This window comes from Phragmites australis, chromosome 13 (assembly GCF_958298935.1).
Source record: "Phragmites australis chromosome 13, lpPhrAust1.1, whole genome shotgun sequence".
NCBI classification, from domain to species: domain Eukaryota; kingdom Viridiplantae; phylum Streptophyta; class Magnoliopsida; order Poales; family Poaceae; genus Phragmites; species Phragmites australis.
The window spans coordinates 16,536,865-16,553,971 of record NC_084933.1 but is presented as its reverse complement, the minus strand read 5'-3'; the positions used below and the strand labels follow the sequence as shown (position 1 = coordinate 16,553,971).

General features: G+C 41.9%; 3 protein-coding genes across 7 annotated transcripts; all 3 read right to left on the bottom strand.

The window, feature by feature from the left end:
* Window positions 1–1,919: 1,919 nt before the first annotated feature.
* On the bottom strand, window positions 1,920–4,077 carry LOC133887681 (alpha carbonic anhydrase 1, chloroplastic-like). 5 transcript variants are annotated; one of them, XM_062327644.1, is made up of 8 exons: window positions 3,948–4,077; window positions 3,788–3,836; window positions 3,552–3,668; window positions 3,172–3,380; window positions 2,973–3,079; window positions 2,776–2,878; window positions 2,439–2,621; window positions 1,920–2,337 (listed from the first exon to the last, which is right to left on the bottom strand). In XM_062327644.1, exons 3-8 carry the CDS (start codon window positions 3,628–3,630, stop codon window positions 2,188–2,190), a joined length of 831 nt encoding a protein of 276 aa, XP_062183628.1. In that variant the 5' UTR covers window positions 3,631–3,668; window positions 3,788–3,836; window positions 3,948–4,077; the 3' UTR covers window positions 1,920–2,187. The 5 variants fall into 5 exon arrangements, with proteins under 5 accessions (XP_062183628.1, XP_062183631.1, XP_062183627.1 ...); XM_062327647.1 differs by having other exon boundaries at window positions 3,552–3,662; XM_062327643.1 differs by having other exon boundaries at window positions 3,801–3,836.
* Window positions 4,078–11,819: 7,742 nt separating this feature from the next.
* On the bottom strand, window positions 11,820–12,575 carry LOC133889801 (uncharacterized). The gene is made up of 2 exons (XM_062330277.1): window positions 12,279–12,575; window positions 11,820–12,184 (listed from the first exon to the last, which is right to left on the bottom strand). The coding sequence occupies exons 1-2, from the start codon at window positions 12,557–12,559 to the stop codon at window positions 12,064–12,066; spliced, it is 402 nt and encodes a 133-aa protein (XP_062186261.1). The 5' UTR covers window positions 12,560–12,575; the 3' UTR covers window positions 11,820–12,063.
* A 195-nt stretch (window positions 12,576–12,770) lies between these two features.
* Window positions 12,771–15,271, bottom strand: LOC133889184 (protein PXR1-like). Its single transcript, XM_062329662.1, has 2 exons — window positions 14,873–15,271; window positions 12,771–14,028 (listed from the first exon to the last, which is right to left on the bottom strand). Exons 1-2 carry the CDS (start codon window positions 15,083–15,085, stop codon window positions 13,843–13,845), a joined length of 399 nt encoding a protein of 132 aa, XP_062185646.1. The 5' UTR covers window positions 15,086–15,271; the 3' UTR covers window positions 12,771–13,842.
* Between the last annotated feature and the right edge of the window lie 1,836 nt (window positions 15,272–17,107).

Sequence of the window (17,107 nt, the reverse complement as noted above, 5' to 3'; positions counted from 1 at the left end):
GAAGCCTTGGAGAAAAATCAGTCAGAGGGGGCTCACGAGCCGTCCTCCACCTGTAAGGAAGTGATCGATATTTAATGCCAGTGCAAGTGGTGGCCATCCTAACATTCGGGACTGACGCAATTGATGACCGACCGAGTATCGCACCCTCTGAGTCACCTACACTAATGTATTTGTCATAGTAGATAATATCTTCTAGTTAGGGATAAATGCATTCTGCCTGAACCTAGGCTGTGAGAATTCGACTAACGCTAAGTTCCTGTAGCATGGCGGTAACTTGTATCGCTATTTATGTAAACGTATATTTATATACATACACCCCGAATGACACTATAAATACAGACCTATGGCTATCGGATCAGGAGGCAATCTCTTGTTGATAAACATATCGGTATTTCTTCCTCTTCACTTTTTCTTCAAGCTTGAGTCTCCTTTCTAGAGGAGACTCTTGCCACACTTATTTATAAAAGATATTTTCTTACGCAACAAAAAGCTATTCAAATGTGCTCTAAAAATTCTCATAAACGCTAAAGCCCGACTAAAAGCTTCATGGGCAACCAAGGAGCAAGGAGCGATCCTACATACTGAGGTGATGTACTACAGCGTGTAAATCGCCTACGGTAGTCTCTCAGCTAGCAAGGCTTTCCCGTGAAAACACTCATGCCATTGTCGATCGCAGGCTGGCAACGATATACCAGTCGCAGTCAGCGACTGCAAGGGCATATACCACTACTAATGTGGTATATTATTGCAGCATACACATTTACATATATAAGCCTTCGGTTCAAGGTAGACTCCGCAAATGAAAGCTTGGAGTGGTTATTTCACATGCTTAATATTATGCAAGCTGGGAGTGGTTATTTCATATGCTTAGTATTAGTTTGTGGATGGTTCTAATAAAAGGATATCATATTGTAAAAAATATTGTAGAAAGTCTAGCAGCGTAATTTGCGTGGGCCACATTGCTAATTGTATTTTCAAATGAAGTCTCCTCATTAAAATTATAATAAATCGACATTGTCCAGAGTTTTTTATGTTACTTTAATTGCAGAATAATGGTTATTAACTGTTTATGAGATCAATCTAAATGTAACTTCGTGTCAGACCAATTGTCTTTTGTATTCTCCTTTTACTGATATTCTCTCCGAAGACTAGCTTCTTTCTCTGTCTCGAGAGATGGCGGCTTGAGTGGTTCACAGTCGCTGGAAGCTTAATTTCTACCGAGAGTCCAAAGCTCGAGAGCTCCGAAAAAACTCTTAGCAGTGTTCTCTTAGTATTATACGTGAGCTAGGATATTTCCCTCAGCACTAGCTGCTTCCATATCACCCTCCAAAAATAACCAAAACTTTGCAGGAATTCTAGTAGCGTAATTTGCATGGGCCACATTGCTAATTGTATTTTCAAATGATGTCTCCTAAAATTATAATAAATCGGCATTGTCCAGAGTTTTTTTTATGTTACTTTAATTGCAGAATAATGGTTCTTAACTGTTTATGAGATCCATCTAAATGTATCGGGTCCATTAGCTCAGTGGTAGAGCAATTGACTACAAATTAATAGGTCTTCGGTTTGAACCTGGATGGTCCTGTGTTCTATTTTTTACCTCATTTTATTAGGACTTCTCTTTTATCTTGTTTGCACTTGCATAATTGCATCAACACCGAACATGACAAGAGAAGAAAAGATACATAGGAAGATATAAGTCGATGACGAACGAACGTGACTACGTACGTGAACCAGTTTGAGGCCGCTACGAATCCGTCAACGTGGCTTATATCGCGGAGCGGCGGAAGCCAGAAGCGGCACGCACAGACGGGTTGATTATTTAACCACATAGTTAGTGGTGTCAGCATGTCACTGATGCACAATACTCAACAGTCAGCACTAGAGCATAGAAAGATCAGGTCCAGAAAGACAGCAACTTGTTAAAGTGAAACTGGCTGATTGATTCACATCCCTTGTACACATGAGGAGGATCAACTTGTGCAGAAACCCAAATCCTTACATCTACTAACCTAGACCCTTACACCTAATGACCAATAGAGTACCAAAACCGGGCACATTGCCGGTGACTCCGAGAACCAACCTAGACGGTAACACAGGTGCAGAAACAGCAACTTTGCTGAAGAGAAACATCTAACGAGGGACCCAGGACCGGCACGCCATCTCCGACGACCAGGCCGCGGACCTCTACGGCGACTCCTTGTTCTTCTTCCAGAACCTGTGGTAGAGCTGGACGGTGCGCCCGTTCATCGGCTGCGTCGGCCTGTTGTTGTGCCTGTAAGCTTCCTCCAGGGGTGCCGTCAGGGCAGCGGCCTGATCGAGCGTCATCTCTCTCACCTGCCATATTTTGTGTGTTCCAGTGACCACAAGTTCAGAGAGCGTGCGTAAACTGCAGCTCGTGTCCAAGCTGGTCAGTTTGTTCGAAACCGCCGGCGTACCTGGGCAAGGACGTTCCAGACGACGTTCTCGGTGCACGGCGGCGTGGTGAACGACCCGACGTACCTGTAGTACATGTACGCGTGCCGCCTCAGCGACCAGATACTCACCACTCCGGCGGGGACCGGAGCGCCTCTCTCTGCGTTGCAGCCCTCTGCATATAGCGCTGCTAGCTTATCCTGTATCTGTCATGCACTCAGGAACAGGGCAAACACAAATTCAGTTGTGAGTGAGGGAGAGTGTGTGGAAGGGTAACAATCCAATCGTATGAAGATGCTTCAATTATGCTGCAAAATCGTATTGCTGCTTGTTTGATCAAAGATTTGTACTATCAAGTACCTGCCAAAGAAAAGGGTCTGGCCTGCCAAATCGATAGAGCATGGCCACAACAGTGATGTTGCCATCCTCACTGGCGTGAACCATGTGGAGCTCCACGGGGAACCTACGAGACAAGCGACGATTCATGACAATTTGCTCAAGGAAAATATGAATAATCAATCCATGGTTTGTATTTGTGCGTGCATGCAGGTATGCACCTTTGGCCGTTGATGGTGTGCTCCGAAGGCGAGTGCCAATGCATCTGCTTCAGCTTGTACTGCTTGCCGTCAACGTTGACACTCCCAGCACCGTCTTCGAAGCGCAGCTGCATCGATCCATAGAATTCCCGACGTCAGAGAACCAATAAACTCGTCATCAACACTAAAGTAGGAACTCTGTTTCGTTCAGAAAACAAACCGCGACGTTGTAGATGTTGTCGACGAGTGTGGCGTTTGCAGTCGTGTAGTTCCTGTGGAGGGGCTCCATGTTTGGGTTGTAAACTGCTTCGTTGGTGGCGATGTCGATTGGGGACTGGTTCGTCCCTTTCGCGCAGCGCGTGAAGTTGGGGCTCAAGCTGCCCCAGTGGTCAGGACCGATCGAGCCGATGTACCCAAACTTGGCGCCATCTGCTCTCAGTCGAGAAAGGGCAAATCACAGATCAACGAGAAGGAAACTCCAGGTGAACTGTGTTAAGATATATGTTCGCAGAAATGGAAACAGAGAATTGAAAGCAAGCAATGCAAGAACTCTGAACTCTGTCGAAATTAGAGGCAGCTAAACGAAATAGAACCACGCACTAGGGTCACACGCAAGGGTGGTGAGGCAGCAAGCAGACAACAGCAGGAGGAAGGTTGCATTTCCATTGGAAACCGCCATCTTTTGCCACACTGATCTCTGCCTTGGAAACCCTGAGCCTGGAAGAGAAGAGGCAGGCACACATAAGAACAGTTGGAAGTGAAGCCACAAGTAGAACGCAAGGCGCAAATATATACGGAACAGGGGTTAGTGGCTTATGGCACTGTCATGGCCCAACCTCCTCCTCCTACCTCTGCTGTATCCGAACCAGCTTCCGCTCTGAATCCCTGCAAGAAGACACGCAAAGGATGCCCATGATTCTCTGTGTCTACCACAAGATCGTAAAGGAGGCAATCATGCAAGCACAGAGATGAGCTCGCAGATGCTGATGGCCACACCTTCAGAAGGACCCCCAACCTTTCGAAAAGATGGGTCAACCTCGATGCCGGATGGCGGGAATCTCCGGTGCTCTGATCGCCAGCCGCTATGATCCAAGCAAGAACGTAAATTGCTGGTGGAGGCGCTGCTTGGGCCTCCTTCACAAACGACCATATATAGGCGAGGCGAGGTTGCCAGTTGCCACTTGACATTGCCGCCAATCTTTTAGCAACCGTTCCTCTCTTCCAAAAAAAAAAAAAAAACGTTTGGTAATGGTGCGTGCGAAGGTTTTTTGTTGCTGAACTACGTGGAGATAGATGGGGTAGTGCGTGCTTGCCGTAGGAGCGGGAGCACGTCAAACTAGTCGTGTTTGCGTGGTGCAAAGCACGTCTTGCATGCGCACTAAGCCATGCATTAGCCTCAAGCATGCATGGCGATTATGGGAGCAGTCAGAACTGGACGACGAGACGAGAATTCATGAGTTGCTTCGTAGGATAGTTGAGACACGTCCTGAGCATCCTTGGCAACGGAAGGCTCGGCCACGTACGTACCGAGAAAATCCTGGACACACACGACTGCGGGGACGTTGTTTGACCACGATCGGAGGCGTTTCAAGACTGTGAAAACTTGTGTCATGTCTCTCTTTGTCAGTCACCCTCAGCACGACCTAATCGAAGGCTACCTCAGCTCGTTCGACCATCCTATATCACCAAAACGTTATTAACCTACTCAACACTCACGCTGGAAACGCAACTTCATCTAAACTAAAACGTACTAGCCATTATCCAACTTAGCTTGTTTCTAGGTTTCTATTTCCGAATTTACAAAAATACACTCCAAACAAACAAGTAAGAAACCGTATTGCTTTTGGCAGTACCATAGCAAGATTCTTCCAAGAAATAGATGACCTGCAAATGGCGAGGCACATCACTCAGCTGGAGGATCGGAATAATGGAATATATGCCACTACAGGGTGACCGCGCGCAGCAGTACGAGGGAGTCGATCAAGGACCACACCTTTTGCAAGAGCTGCAGTGTCCATGGCACATTCTAGACGGGATGCGGACGAAATGATAGATGCTTATATGTTAGTCATGAATCATATTACGATTAGTTATATATAACTTATTATTAGTGATAGATTTTTCTGATTAGTTATAAGTGATAGGTAATATTATAACTTGTTACTGATGACTCAACTCTATTATTAGAGCTAATCAGGTACAGTCTTTTTTTACTTAATTTGTTCAACTAAAAACTAAATGTATTATATAGATTAAAATGATATTATCCATAATAGTTACAACCATACTATAGCTGAACATTTACGCATAAAAGCACAAATGTAAACACTAAACTTATAGCCATACTATAGCTAAAATTTAAACCAAAGAGGTATAAGATTACAAATATTTACAGAAAAAAACATCAACAAGTTACAACTTATGTTTAGCCTTTTTTTCATGAATTTTCATTCACACATTGAACAAAATTAGTGTAGGGTATGATGGCGTATTAGGCACGAATTTTTTATTTATTTTTCTCTTATTTTTTCTCACCTCACCAGCACTAGAATATGAATTATTGTATATTTCTGCTCAAGTTTGATGTAAGAGATGACGGTTATGGATATAAACACGTATTTCGAAAATGGTATAGAAACTTCAGGGCAAGAACTCAATCTTTCAAGTCATATTTGGTCTCAAAAAATTTGTCGAAACCAACAAAGTGAGGGAGAAATAGATGTAACTTTTTCTGTAGATGTCCGTAGAGTAAAAAAACGTCAAAATTAGAATCTATATGTCAAAGTTGTGCCCGTTTTACTGAAGACATTCTGGATCACCTTTGGCAAAATCAATCATTAGCGATGGGTCAAAATTATGACCCGTCACTATTGTACAGTCATAAGTGACATGTCACAGTTATGATCCGTCACTGATGACTTTCATATGTGATAGGTTACTATAACGACTCGTTACTAATATGATTATCGGTGACGGGTCACCAATAACTAGTTATATCAGTGACACGTTTGAGATAATGGATACAAAACCTATCACCTATTATTATTATCACCATTATTGAAAACTTTTTTCACATAGTGCCCGTGCATTGCCTACCGCTTGTTCTTTTTCTCGGTGACCATTGCCTACCACTTCAAAAGGCAAAAAACTAAAAAAGTTGACCCCATCAAACTCAAGTTATGTACAGCATAGAGAATATTAGAATAGGACAAGAGCCCATGGCAGGTCCGATCTGTGGCGTTGAGACATAGCCACTTCGACTATTAACAACAAGAAAATTCTGGGTTTAACTTCATACTGGCCGCCCCATGACCGGTAATGGGCGAGATTAGGTCAATGGCGCTTTTCTAGTAGATGCAAAGCATGAGCACACGCCGTCCACGAGCACGGGCCATGCATCAATGTGACGGCAAAAATTCGTGGAGCACACTGTAGAACATGGAGGCGCATGAAATTTATGGGATTTTTTAATATTACTTTTTTATGAATATTATAGAAATAATATAGAAAATGAAGAAATTTCAAAAGTATTATCTATTCGTCCAACGGTTTGACGAAAATAAGTTTTTACCCTACCGTATGGCTAAAACTCTATTTTTAACCTTATGGCAAAAATATGGGCCTCACGGTGACTGAACCTTTTCTCACATATTTTCGCCTATTTTCGCCAAATTGTTAACGGAAAAATGAATTTTCGTCAACCGTATAATGACGTACCGTTTTATCCGCCGTACCATTTGACGAAAGCTGGCCTGTTGTACTTTTGCATAACTTATTTATATTTTATTGTATGCGTGGAAACAATTTATTTATTTTTTTCAATGTAAATTTGTGGAAGTACATGTTTGATTGCATAATTTTTTTAATGTCGTGCCATAGCTCGTTTATTTGCTATGTTTCATTCAAATTAAACTTTATGGCACATATTAAAATACATGTAAGTGAAATGATAAAATAACACTGAATGTTAGATAGAATGTGTACATGAGATGGATACATAAAATTTAAATATTACTAATGGCATATAGGCTACATCTAAGATACATACACGACTTAGGTAATAGATTAAAAATGATAGAACCACATTGAATTCAACAACTACAACAATTAGTAGCATAAATATTATGGACGAAATAGCCCTTAAAGTTGTTTGTACCTTATCTCCTGGTCCATCCAATAGTAATCGTATTCTAGGGATCTTGGTCTACGTGGTGCTGGTGTATAAGGAAAATAATCAAAGTTAGGATCCCAGTCATCTGCCCTGTCGTCAGAAAATTCGCAACGGTGTGGAGTAAGCACGAAGTCATCATCGTCGGAACGAACCCATTTGGTTGTAGCGGAAGTGGTGGAAGCACGTCCTCTTGTGGTGGCTATCGAACGACCACCTCTTTCACGACGGCTCGAACCACCACCTCTTTCGTAACGGCGTGAAGGTCTTTAATGATCACCTCTACGTCTCTAGTTATGTCCGGATAGGTAGCAATCACCGAAGAGAAGATGGAGCCCTAAAATATTCTCGATGGTTTTGTTCAGCAACTCTTCATCATGAGGGAATACCTAGTATAAAAAAGAGCATACGAAAATATAAATGTGTCTTAGAAGTGCAACCTAACAAATAACTGAGACATGTAATAACGATGAACGTACCTTAATGTGCTCCTCGTACCGCCGAGGGTGCATAAATATGGTGTGCGCTCGCTTGCTAAAACACTTTGCTATGTCGGCTAGTTCGCACACCCTGATATATCTTTGACGGCACTCTAATAAGTGTGTCTTTAGGTCCATAGAGGTTACAAAGCTTACGGTGCACTGCCATTCCTCATTGGTGAAACAAGGATAGAGAGTCATGGTCTGCTATTGATAGCACTTTGTTCAGATTCTCTCCTTGAGCACATCGTCACCTTTTGCCTGGGTCTCCCTCATAGTCTGTAAGGCTATCATTGAGAGTTTGGATGTCCACAAAAAATATCTTCTTGAGGAGCCAGCCATGGTGTGGTATTAGATATCAGATGGTAGTGATGTTTTAGAAAACTACGATGTCATGACCTTCTCGTTGCCTCGACCTCGCATTTTATAAGCAGGGACCGATGGTGTATGCACCAAGTATAGGTATATAATTTGGAGACAATGCATGCATGGGATGCTTTCCTGTAACGAGCGGTCACTGGACTATGAGTAATTGACAGCATGCGGTCACATCAGTCTGAAAAGGTGACAGCGAGCGGTTTCGTCAATCTGAAAAGTTGACAGCGAGGGATCGCATCTCCTTGGAAAGGTGTCCGCCGACAAAGAGAGGAAGATGCGTGGTACTGTAGAAGAAGGGATAAGGTCATGGACGTGTGCTTCCTCATCATTTTACTACGTGGAGTTAGAATGAGTCCAAGCTATAGGTAAGCGGTAAGCGGTTGGCGAACACGTCTATGCTTGGATCATTTGATGGAGGACCTTCAAATACTTGCATGGCCCGTCTTTATCTACCTCTTTCCGCCATGCTGAGTGTTTGTTGTGTTCAGATGGTCGAGATGGTGGTGCCTTACATTGACAAAGGGCATTGGATACTCGATCTATATGCACTGAAGCATATAGTGAATGCATTGGATTTCTTCCGGTAGTGAGGGGTCAGTGGATGCTGAGTAGTTGGCAGCGTGCGGTCGCATCGCTCATAAAAGGTGGCAACATGCGGTCACATCACTCATAGAAGATGGCAGCGTGCGGTCACCTCGCTCATAAAAGATGGCAGCGTGCGGTCACTTCGCTCATAAAAGGTGGTTTCGTCAATCTGAAAAGCTACTAGCGTGATGTTCGGTTTCGTCAATCTGAAAAGACACTAGTAACATAGTAGAATAAGATAGTAGCACCATAAGGTAGTACCATCATAGTAACTGAACTACTTCTTAAACTAGCAGTTACAAATAGAAAGCTAAACAAATTACATTTATTAAGCATGAAATCAACACAGACTACTCCTGACCCCTACCCGGACCCTTACCCTGGGCCCTGCCTTTGGCACGCTTTCGCCTACATGCTGACGCTGGAACGTCGACTTCCTCCTCCTCCTGAGGATGCTCGTAGGTGGAAGGTGTGTACCAATCAGGTATATGGTGCTCACGTCTGGGCAACTGGAGACCATAGGTGCCTTCCACCTCCTGCTGCGTAGTCTAAGTGGGCGGCGGTGTACCGTACAACTGTGATGAGCCGATCACTTCTGAGGCCCCTACGTAGTCAAAGAATGGATTCTCGCTAGAGTACGGCGAACTCCCAAAATCCTGTGTGGTTGTATCGATGCGGATCAAACCTGCATTTATATCGTTCAGAAACAATTGAGTATTGGCACAAAATGCGTAATAAATCAAATATTATGGAATAAATGGTCATGACATATCTGGCATAGGAATACACACAGGCGCGGCAAAATCAGAGCCTCCTGCATGGACATGTTGCGACAACTGAGGAATATCGTAGCCATGCCCGATCCATCCAGAGCATCCTGTGAACTGGTGCGCGGCCCATCCATAGCCTCCTGCCTGCAAAATTGCTCAAATCGACACCGGATGGACCATTATGGATTTGACCATTTGCATAGAAAACTCTAAGAAAATAAATATATCCAATAAAATACCTAGTTAATTAAAGTTACATAGATCTACAAGAACAGATTGCTAATATTACGTAAATCTAAAACAATATTACAAAGAAAAAATCAGGAACATGATACGGTAGCAGTCAATAAGGTATGTGACATTAAAACTCACGAGTATACGGTAGCAAGAACACAATCTCCCAGCAGTATGTTGAACACTAGTTTTTTTTCTCGTCATCCAAAACACTGAGTCCATGAAGCAGAAGTCAGAGATCCCACAACCAGTAGATCGTCGGAGCACCAAGTCGGTGGTGTATGGCTCCCAAACCACTATACCAGCCCTCGTGTGGTCGAACTGCTATGTGAAAGCCTTGTGCATAGAATGAACCTGAACTCCCACCCATTGCGGCTGCAAAATTACAGTTTGGACCATAGTTAGGTTACCAATGTTACACAAGTAAAATTTGATGGTACTCTGAAGGGCATACTTATCGACGTGTCCAAAGTGATCCCATCGTTGGCTTGTCGATGTCATCGCCAGCGTACATCTCTGAGGTATAATGCATAGGCACCATGAAGGATCGTCTAACATGAAAGCGCTCGAAGGACCACAGCTGAAGCAGTATAGGCATACCCATCAAATTAGACGTGTTGCATGTCCTCACGTAGGTGTCGCACATGGCGCAGTAGGTGGCGCAAAGAACGACCGAACCCCAAGACACTTGAGGCACGTCAGCGACTTCTGTGTCAGCAATAGCCTTTGCATAGGCTATCCAACATACGTCCACAGTGTTGCCGTGGGTGGAGGTGAACATCACCCGACCGAACAACCACAGCAGGTAAGCCTCTCGGTGTCGAGCAAGCTGGTACTCCATTGGATCCTCGGTAATCCTATCCACATACATAATTCTATTGATTGTTATTACCGATAATAAATGGACAAAGCACGTGCAATATGAAATTAAAGAAGCAACGAAAAAAATATTATTGACCCTAAACTACTCCAACCACTGCTTCTTGGGCCCATGCTTCTGATGCACTGCAATGGGCAAGATGTTTAGTGGCTCAGGTAGGACTATATAAAACCTCTCGAACAAGTTCTGCTGCCAACCAGCTGGAGTGACCAAGGTACCGATCAATTCACCAGAAATCGGTAAACCAACCAGTCAGCATGGAGACGTCTTGCAGTGTGACTGCCATCTCCCCAAACGACATGTGGAATGTGTGTGTCTCTGGCCTCCATTGGTCCACCAAAGCTAAAATAAGGGAACAATCAAACGAGAACCGACGTGACCGTTCAAGCTGACCCTTGCCCTCGTGACCCTCAGCCACCTAATGCGGACCCGTGTCCTCATATGTGGCCTGAATCATCGGTGCAAGCGGAAGAAGTCTTACGTGACCCAACCTGCAAATACATGAGCTGATTAGTTATGGCAAATTAAATGTTCCTGCATGCAAATTGAATCATGTGTACAACCTGTCAAACCAGTGAGGGTGTAGTCACCAAGCCATCTTTGGCGCACAGATCCGAAACATAGGCATACTTGAAGGACCACATGTGGCCTATAAGAAGCCATGGTGATGCTCATCCACAGAACGATCGAGAAAGTCATACGATGGCTCCATCCCTAAAAAAAGAACAACATATAACACATAGTTCTTGTAAATTGATGACCACATAATTCATACATCAACAACATAAATCATACACAAAAAACTTCATATGACAAAGAGAACATAAATAATACACAAATAATATCACATAGTTTTTACATCAAAAACATAAAAATATACAAATAACTATAGAAACACATAGTTCCTAGATAGCATATCCGTCATGGTCTGCCCCAATCCCGTGCATTGCTTGTTCTCCATGTACAACTCTCCCATGTCGATTACCGATGGATGGCCCTACTCCAGCATCGCCGCGGTTAGACTGTGGGCAATCCTTTGCCTTGTGACCATACTCATCACACTCACTGCACCTCCTCACAGCTCCACCAACTTCAGCTTCATCCATATCGTTATGAATACTCCTAGTCTGCGGCCGGCCACATTTTCCATGGGAATGTCTAAGCAACATCATAGGGGCAGACATATCGGCATATCTCTATCGTAAACTGTGAAGTCACTTTGTGCACTGAATCCACGGAAGTCTCCAGTCCATGTCAACAATACATTTTCCTTCAATTAAAATTGTGATACATATACTGAGATTCGCACACCCACTTGTGATAATGCAGCCAACAAATGAGAACATAGGGTATGTAAAAGCTTCAGTTTGTTGCAAGAGCATTCGCACCATCCATTGAAAACTTGCCCTAGGTTCACCTCATGAGTGACAATTCTTGTATTGCTCCCCACTCCTCCTTTTGATCTCAGGGTTATCTTGAAGCGGTACTCATTGATGCCCATGCTACAAACCATATGTTATACTGCCTTCTTGTTCTTCTTTTCCAGGTACTTCATCATCCGTTGGGCATACAGTGTACGTATTGTTGTACAGTGAATAACAACAGTAACATGCCTCTTCTAGTAGTAGCCAATCATGTCGTACAATATTCCCTTAATGATTGCAACAATAGGGAGTCCACGTAGCCCTCTGATGATCCAATTGTAAACTTCTGCTATGTTGGTAGTCATGACACTATACCTACAAAAAAACATCAAAACAAATAGGTATCAACATTCAAATATACTAGTTCATACTACACATATTCGATAAAGAGATAGCCTAGTACACGAACCTAGCACCTCCGGTGTCATAGAGTAAGGACCACTTTTCCTTTGGCTCTGCCTCAATCCAGTGCGAGAAATATTTGATATTTCTTGCCGACCTTCTTCTCATATTAGGAGGATCAATGTCTTCTCTAAGAGGTAGCAACGTCTCCAGTACAGAGGCATCATCAGTAGATGGCTTCTTATTTCTCTCCTTCATATGCGTCCTTGTATTCTTATCCAACTCCTTCCACATAGCATCAAACTTGCGACTTTGGTTCTGGTTGCACAATCTCTTGAACATATCCATCGGTCCTTTGCTCTTGAATCGCATGTAGAAATTTGCTCCCATGTGACACATGAACCACATGTTCTGTAGCTCAGTCCATGGGAACGGCTCACTTGAATCCTCTTGCAGTGTCTTTATAGCAGATAAGATCATAGCATGCCGATCATATATGATGTAAACACTAGGACGATCACGAACAACCCCAACCTTAAGATGCCTAAAAAATCAGAGCCAGCTCAACCTGCTCTCACCCTCCACAAATGCAAATACCAAAGAAAGTATCTGCTTATTTGCATCAATACCAATTGCAGTGAGAATCTGGCATTTGTACTTCTCAGTCAAGAATGTACCATCCACGCAAAGCAAAGGACAGCAATGCTGGAAGGATTGAATACACTAACCTAAAGCAAAAAAAAAAAAGCACGTCGAAAAATCATAGGCTGGTTTTCATCAAGTTTAGTCTCCTTGAAAGTGGTGTATGTGCCGGGGTTTCTGTTCTTCAGAATTTGAAGCACACGGGGTAGGTTGCAATAAGATGCCTCATATGTACCCCACTGCTTCTCTAAGGCTTTCTGCTTCGCACGCCAAGCCTTTTGATAAGTAATCTCATATTTGAACTGTCGTAATATTGCTCGTTGGATGAACGAGCATTCTATGTCCCACTTCTAAATAATCTCAATGAACAATTTATTTGCAACTAGTGCAACAGTGAGGTTGCGGTGCTTCCGACCAGCATTTTCCAGGATACAATTATGCTGAACCACTCTATAGGCTACCCGATGGGTTGAATGCTTCGGCTTATATGCATGAACATAAAAGTTGCATCCAAAAGTTCTGCACTTGATATTGTACTTTCTGGGCTTAATACAGCAACAAATACCTCTTTGTGTGATGTCACTGCCCACTGTGCCACTGCATACTTCATTTCAGACTGATTGGGGAAAACCTGATTTAGGTGAACCATACTTGAACCATATTCCCAAGAGGAGTCATGGTTCTCCATAACTTGCATCCTCACTTTGTCAGAAATGTTCCATTCTTCTAGGATGACAATATTAGAGTACTCATCATCTTTGATCATCCTTATCATCACCGTTATCATCATCTACATTTACAGATTCCAATAAAGTTTCTTCCTCATGAATTGCGTTACGGTCCACGTTCTTAAGCTCAACAATAATTTCTTCAATTTCCTCCCCTGCATCAGCCTGACCCTCCTCAACTTCTATCACCTGTATATGCACAACAACCTCAGCCTCAGTCATTTGCCTCTGTTCAACTTCCTTCATCAACACTGCATGCCCTCATGCATCCTCTTCTTCTACTGATGCTGTTGCACTGCTACTATCATACGCTTCTCTTGGACATGCTTGCACCAGGATATTGAACTCAGCCCGACTCCGTCTGCACCACTCCAACCATTTCAACCACTTGTCCGTCCAATACACCGACTTTAACTCAAAAAATCTGGATTTAACGTACGAGTCCACCTGCATTGCATCGTAACAGAATAAATCTGGGGGCCAAGCTAAAAATATTGGGTGAACCATATTTTCATCTCACTCATTCTTGTATCCTTAGGGTTTGGATGCTCAAGGATGGTAAATAGAAAATTGCTCAAATCAATACCATATAGACCGTTACGGATTTGACCATTTCCATATAATACTCTAAGATTTATAGAGTTTGATATAACTGTGACATAAAAAAATATATCAATTAAATTATCAACTTATATTGTATTCATACAATGCGACTAACTTAAAACTAACAAACGTAATGATTAATTATTTTCCCTAAAATGTGAACTATTATAGTCTTTGTTGACTAAAATATAATCAATATTACAGTCCTAAATCTAAATCGGAGATAACATAATTAAATAAATATATTAAAAGCAACAACAAATTGTATATATATTTAATTGTAAAGAACTTTCTAATTAATATCATTGAATTTTAAAATTTTGACAGAAAAACTTTGGTGCTGCATTTATTTTTTATGCTCTCTTTGTTTTATTGTTTTCTGTTGCAAACCACTAGTCCATACGTCAAAATAAACCAATAAATATTATATTTTAATGTAAAGCACATATTATTGCAATCCAATAATATAATCCTAAATACATCGTCTTAAACAGAGTACTGAGATATAATATTTCTGTGCACATATATTTTATTTTCTTAACCTAATACTCTAAATAACTTAATACAAAGATTTGTACCTAAAATCAACATTTAAAAAAAATATTTTGCTAATCCCTAATTAAATCTTACATTCAGATAAAACAAAATACATACATCTAAAAACAAAATTAAAAAGGATTTTTTTTACCTTACTCTTCTTCTTCTTCCTCCTCCCCTTCTCCTTCCTCCTCCCATTCTCCTTCCTCCTCCTTCTCTTCTCCCTCCTTCCTTCCTTCTTTTTCTTCTTCCTCCTCCCATTCTCCTTCCTCCTCCTTCTCTTCTCCCTCCTTCCTTCCTTCTTTTTCTTCTTCCTCCTTCTTTCTCTTTTCTCTTCTCTCTTCTCCTCTCTCTCAACCGACATCGCCTCCTCAGCACCTCTGCTCGCGCGGTCTCGCCCATGGCGAGCGAATTGAGAATGAGTTCACGGGGGCTGGCGAAAGAGATAGCGTGGCAGGAGCAAAACATCTTGCAACCTTAGTTGTCCCAATAATTAATGAGTAATAATCTTGTTTATTTTCAATGATTGTAAGTTAGGAGTGTACTACTTCAACTGATATCAGTCTTTTATCTAACATGCGCTCCTGGCGTATGCAATTGCTCTTCCTCTTATTATTATATATGTTAGTGTTCCAGGTCTTTCAAAAAAAAAAAAACAAGGTAGATTTAAGTTTCTAAATTTTAGGATCACATGAATGGAGAGAGATTATGATCCACGAGACCACGACAGTGACCTAGCTACTATGATCCACTTCTCTCCCAGACGATTTGAATTTCAGGTCACATACCTCGCGAATTGCAAGCAACTCAAATGATCATGCCCAGTTCCCGACCCCTGGAGCTAGGTTTTCACCAGAATACGATAATATTTGAGCAGCACAACTCACTACACTTGTTCTCTTTGAGCGTTGCCAGTAGCGGAGATGTGTCCACAAGCGGCCGCCGGACACTCGCACCGGAGAGTGGAGACTGCGCTATTCGGGTCCATATCGGATAGCGGAGCGGTCCACTTGCTAATCTGCCTGCGCCCCGTAGGCCGCAGCGCGCATAAGGAGTTCGGACGAGTTTTTTTTATATTTTCTAATATTAATATTTAAATAAACGGAGCATGGAAATAATTAGCAGTGAACAGTATTGTGTCGAAATCACTGTTCACAATAATATTTTTTTACCACCTTCTTTATACAAAACTGCAGTGTTCTGTTGCTCAAAAATCCTAAAACGTTTTGTACGTGTTTCATAATTCATGTGAAACCCATTTTAATTAGATTCACCTAAAAATTATATGTATAATTTAAAGTAAAATTCTCCAAAAAAATACTACTTTTGTAACTTTTAACAATTGTTAGTGTCTCAAATAAATTTCCAAAAATCTGAAAAAATTCACTAATATTCATATTATATGATGGATTAATTTCTAAAATTATTTTCAGCCCTAAGATATATGGTGAAAAAGTGAGTTACTTTGTAATGCTCTATTCACATGAAATGATAAAAATGCATATAAATAGAGTATTAGAAAGGAACTCATTTTTTCACTATATAGTCTAGGGCTAAAAATAATTTTAGAAATTAGTCCATCATATAGAGTATTAGTGAATTTTTCTAGATTTTTAGAAATTTATTTAAGGTCCTAACAATTGTTAAAAGTTGTAAAAGTAATATTTTTTGGAGAATTTTAGTTTAAATTTTACACATGTATTTTTAGTATATCCAATTAAAATGGGTTACACATAAATTATGAAACACGTAAAAAAAATTTAGGATTTTTAGAGCAACATAAGATCATAATTTTGTATAAAAAAGATGAGCTGTTCACGTGAACCGCACGATCAGAGTTGTTAGCCCCACGCTGCCACGTTGAATACATCGGACTGCTTACCGTCCTCGGGACTAACTGCCCTATAAACGGTAGGCGTCTATTTTTTAATTCTCTTAAAAGATCTATTTATTTAAATATTAATATTAGAAAATATAAAAATAAAAAACTCGAGTTCGGACTACGGTGTTGCGGGAAGCTGGTTCGGTTCGCGCCCTTTTCTCGTGCGCAGAGGGGCAAAACCACAAAACGAAGCTAAGGCCAAGGCCCGCGCAGCCGCGTGCGCTGTGCTGGTGCGGCCCCTGCTGAAATTTTCGGAGCGGTAGATTTGGTTGGTAAGTCCATTGGGCATTTGGGTTTCCTACTCTTTTGGGCTGCCGAATGAGCGCAACGCGTCTGGGCCGCTGAGGGGTGTTGGGCTACCCTGCTTTCTCACTCTGCAGTTGAGCAGACCCAGACGCGTGGGTGCTGGGTCTGGTAACATGGTGCTTTTAAAAAAAAAAAATATTAATGAATTACAACTCCCGAATATCAACATATGCGCCTGCATAAAATAGTCATTTTATA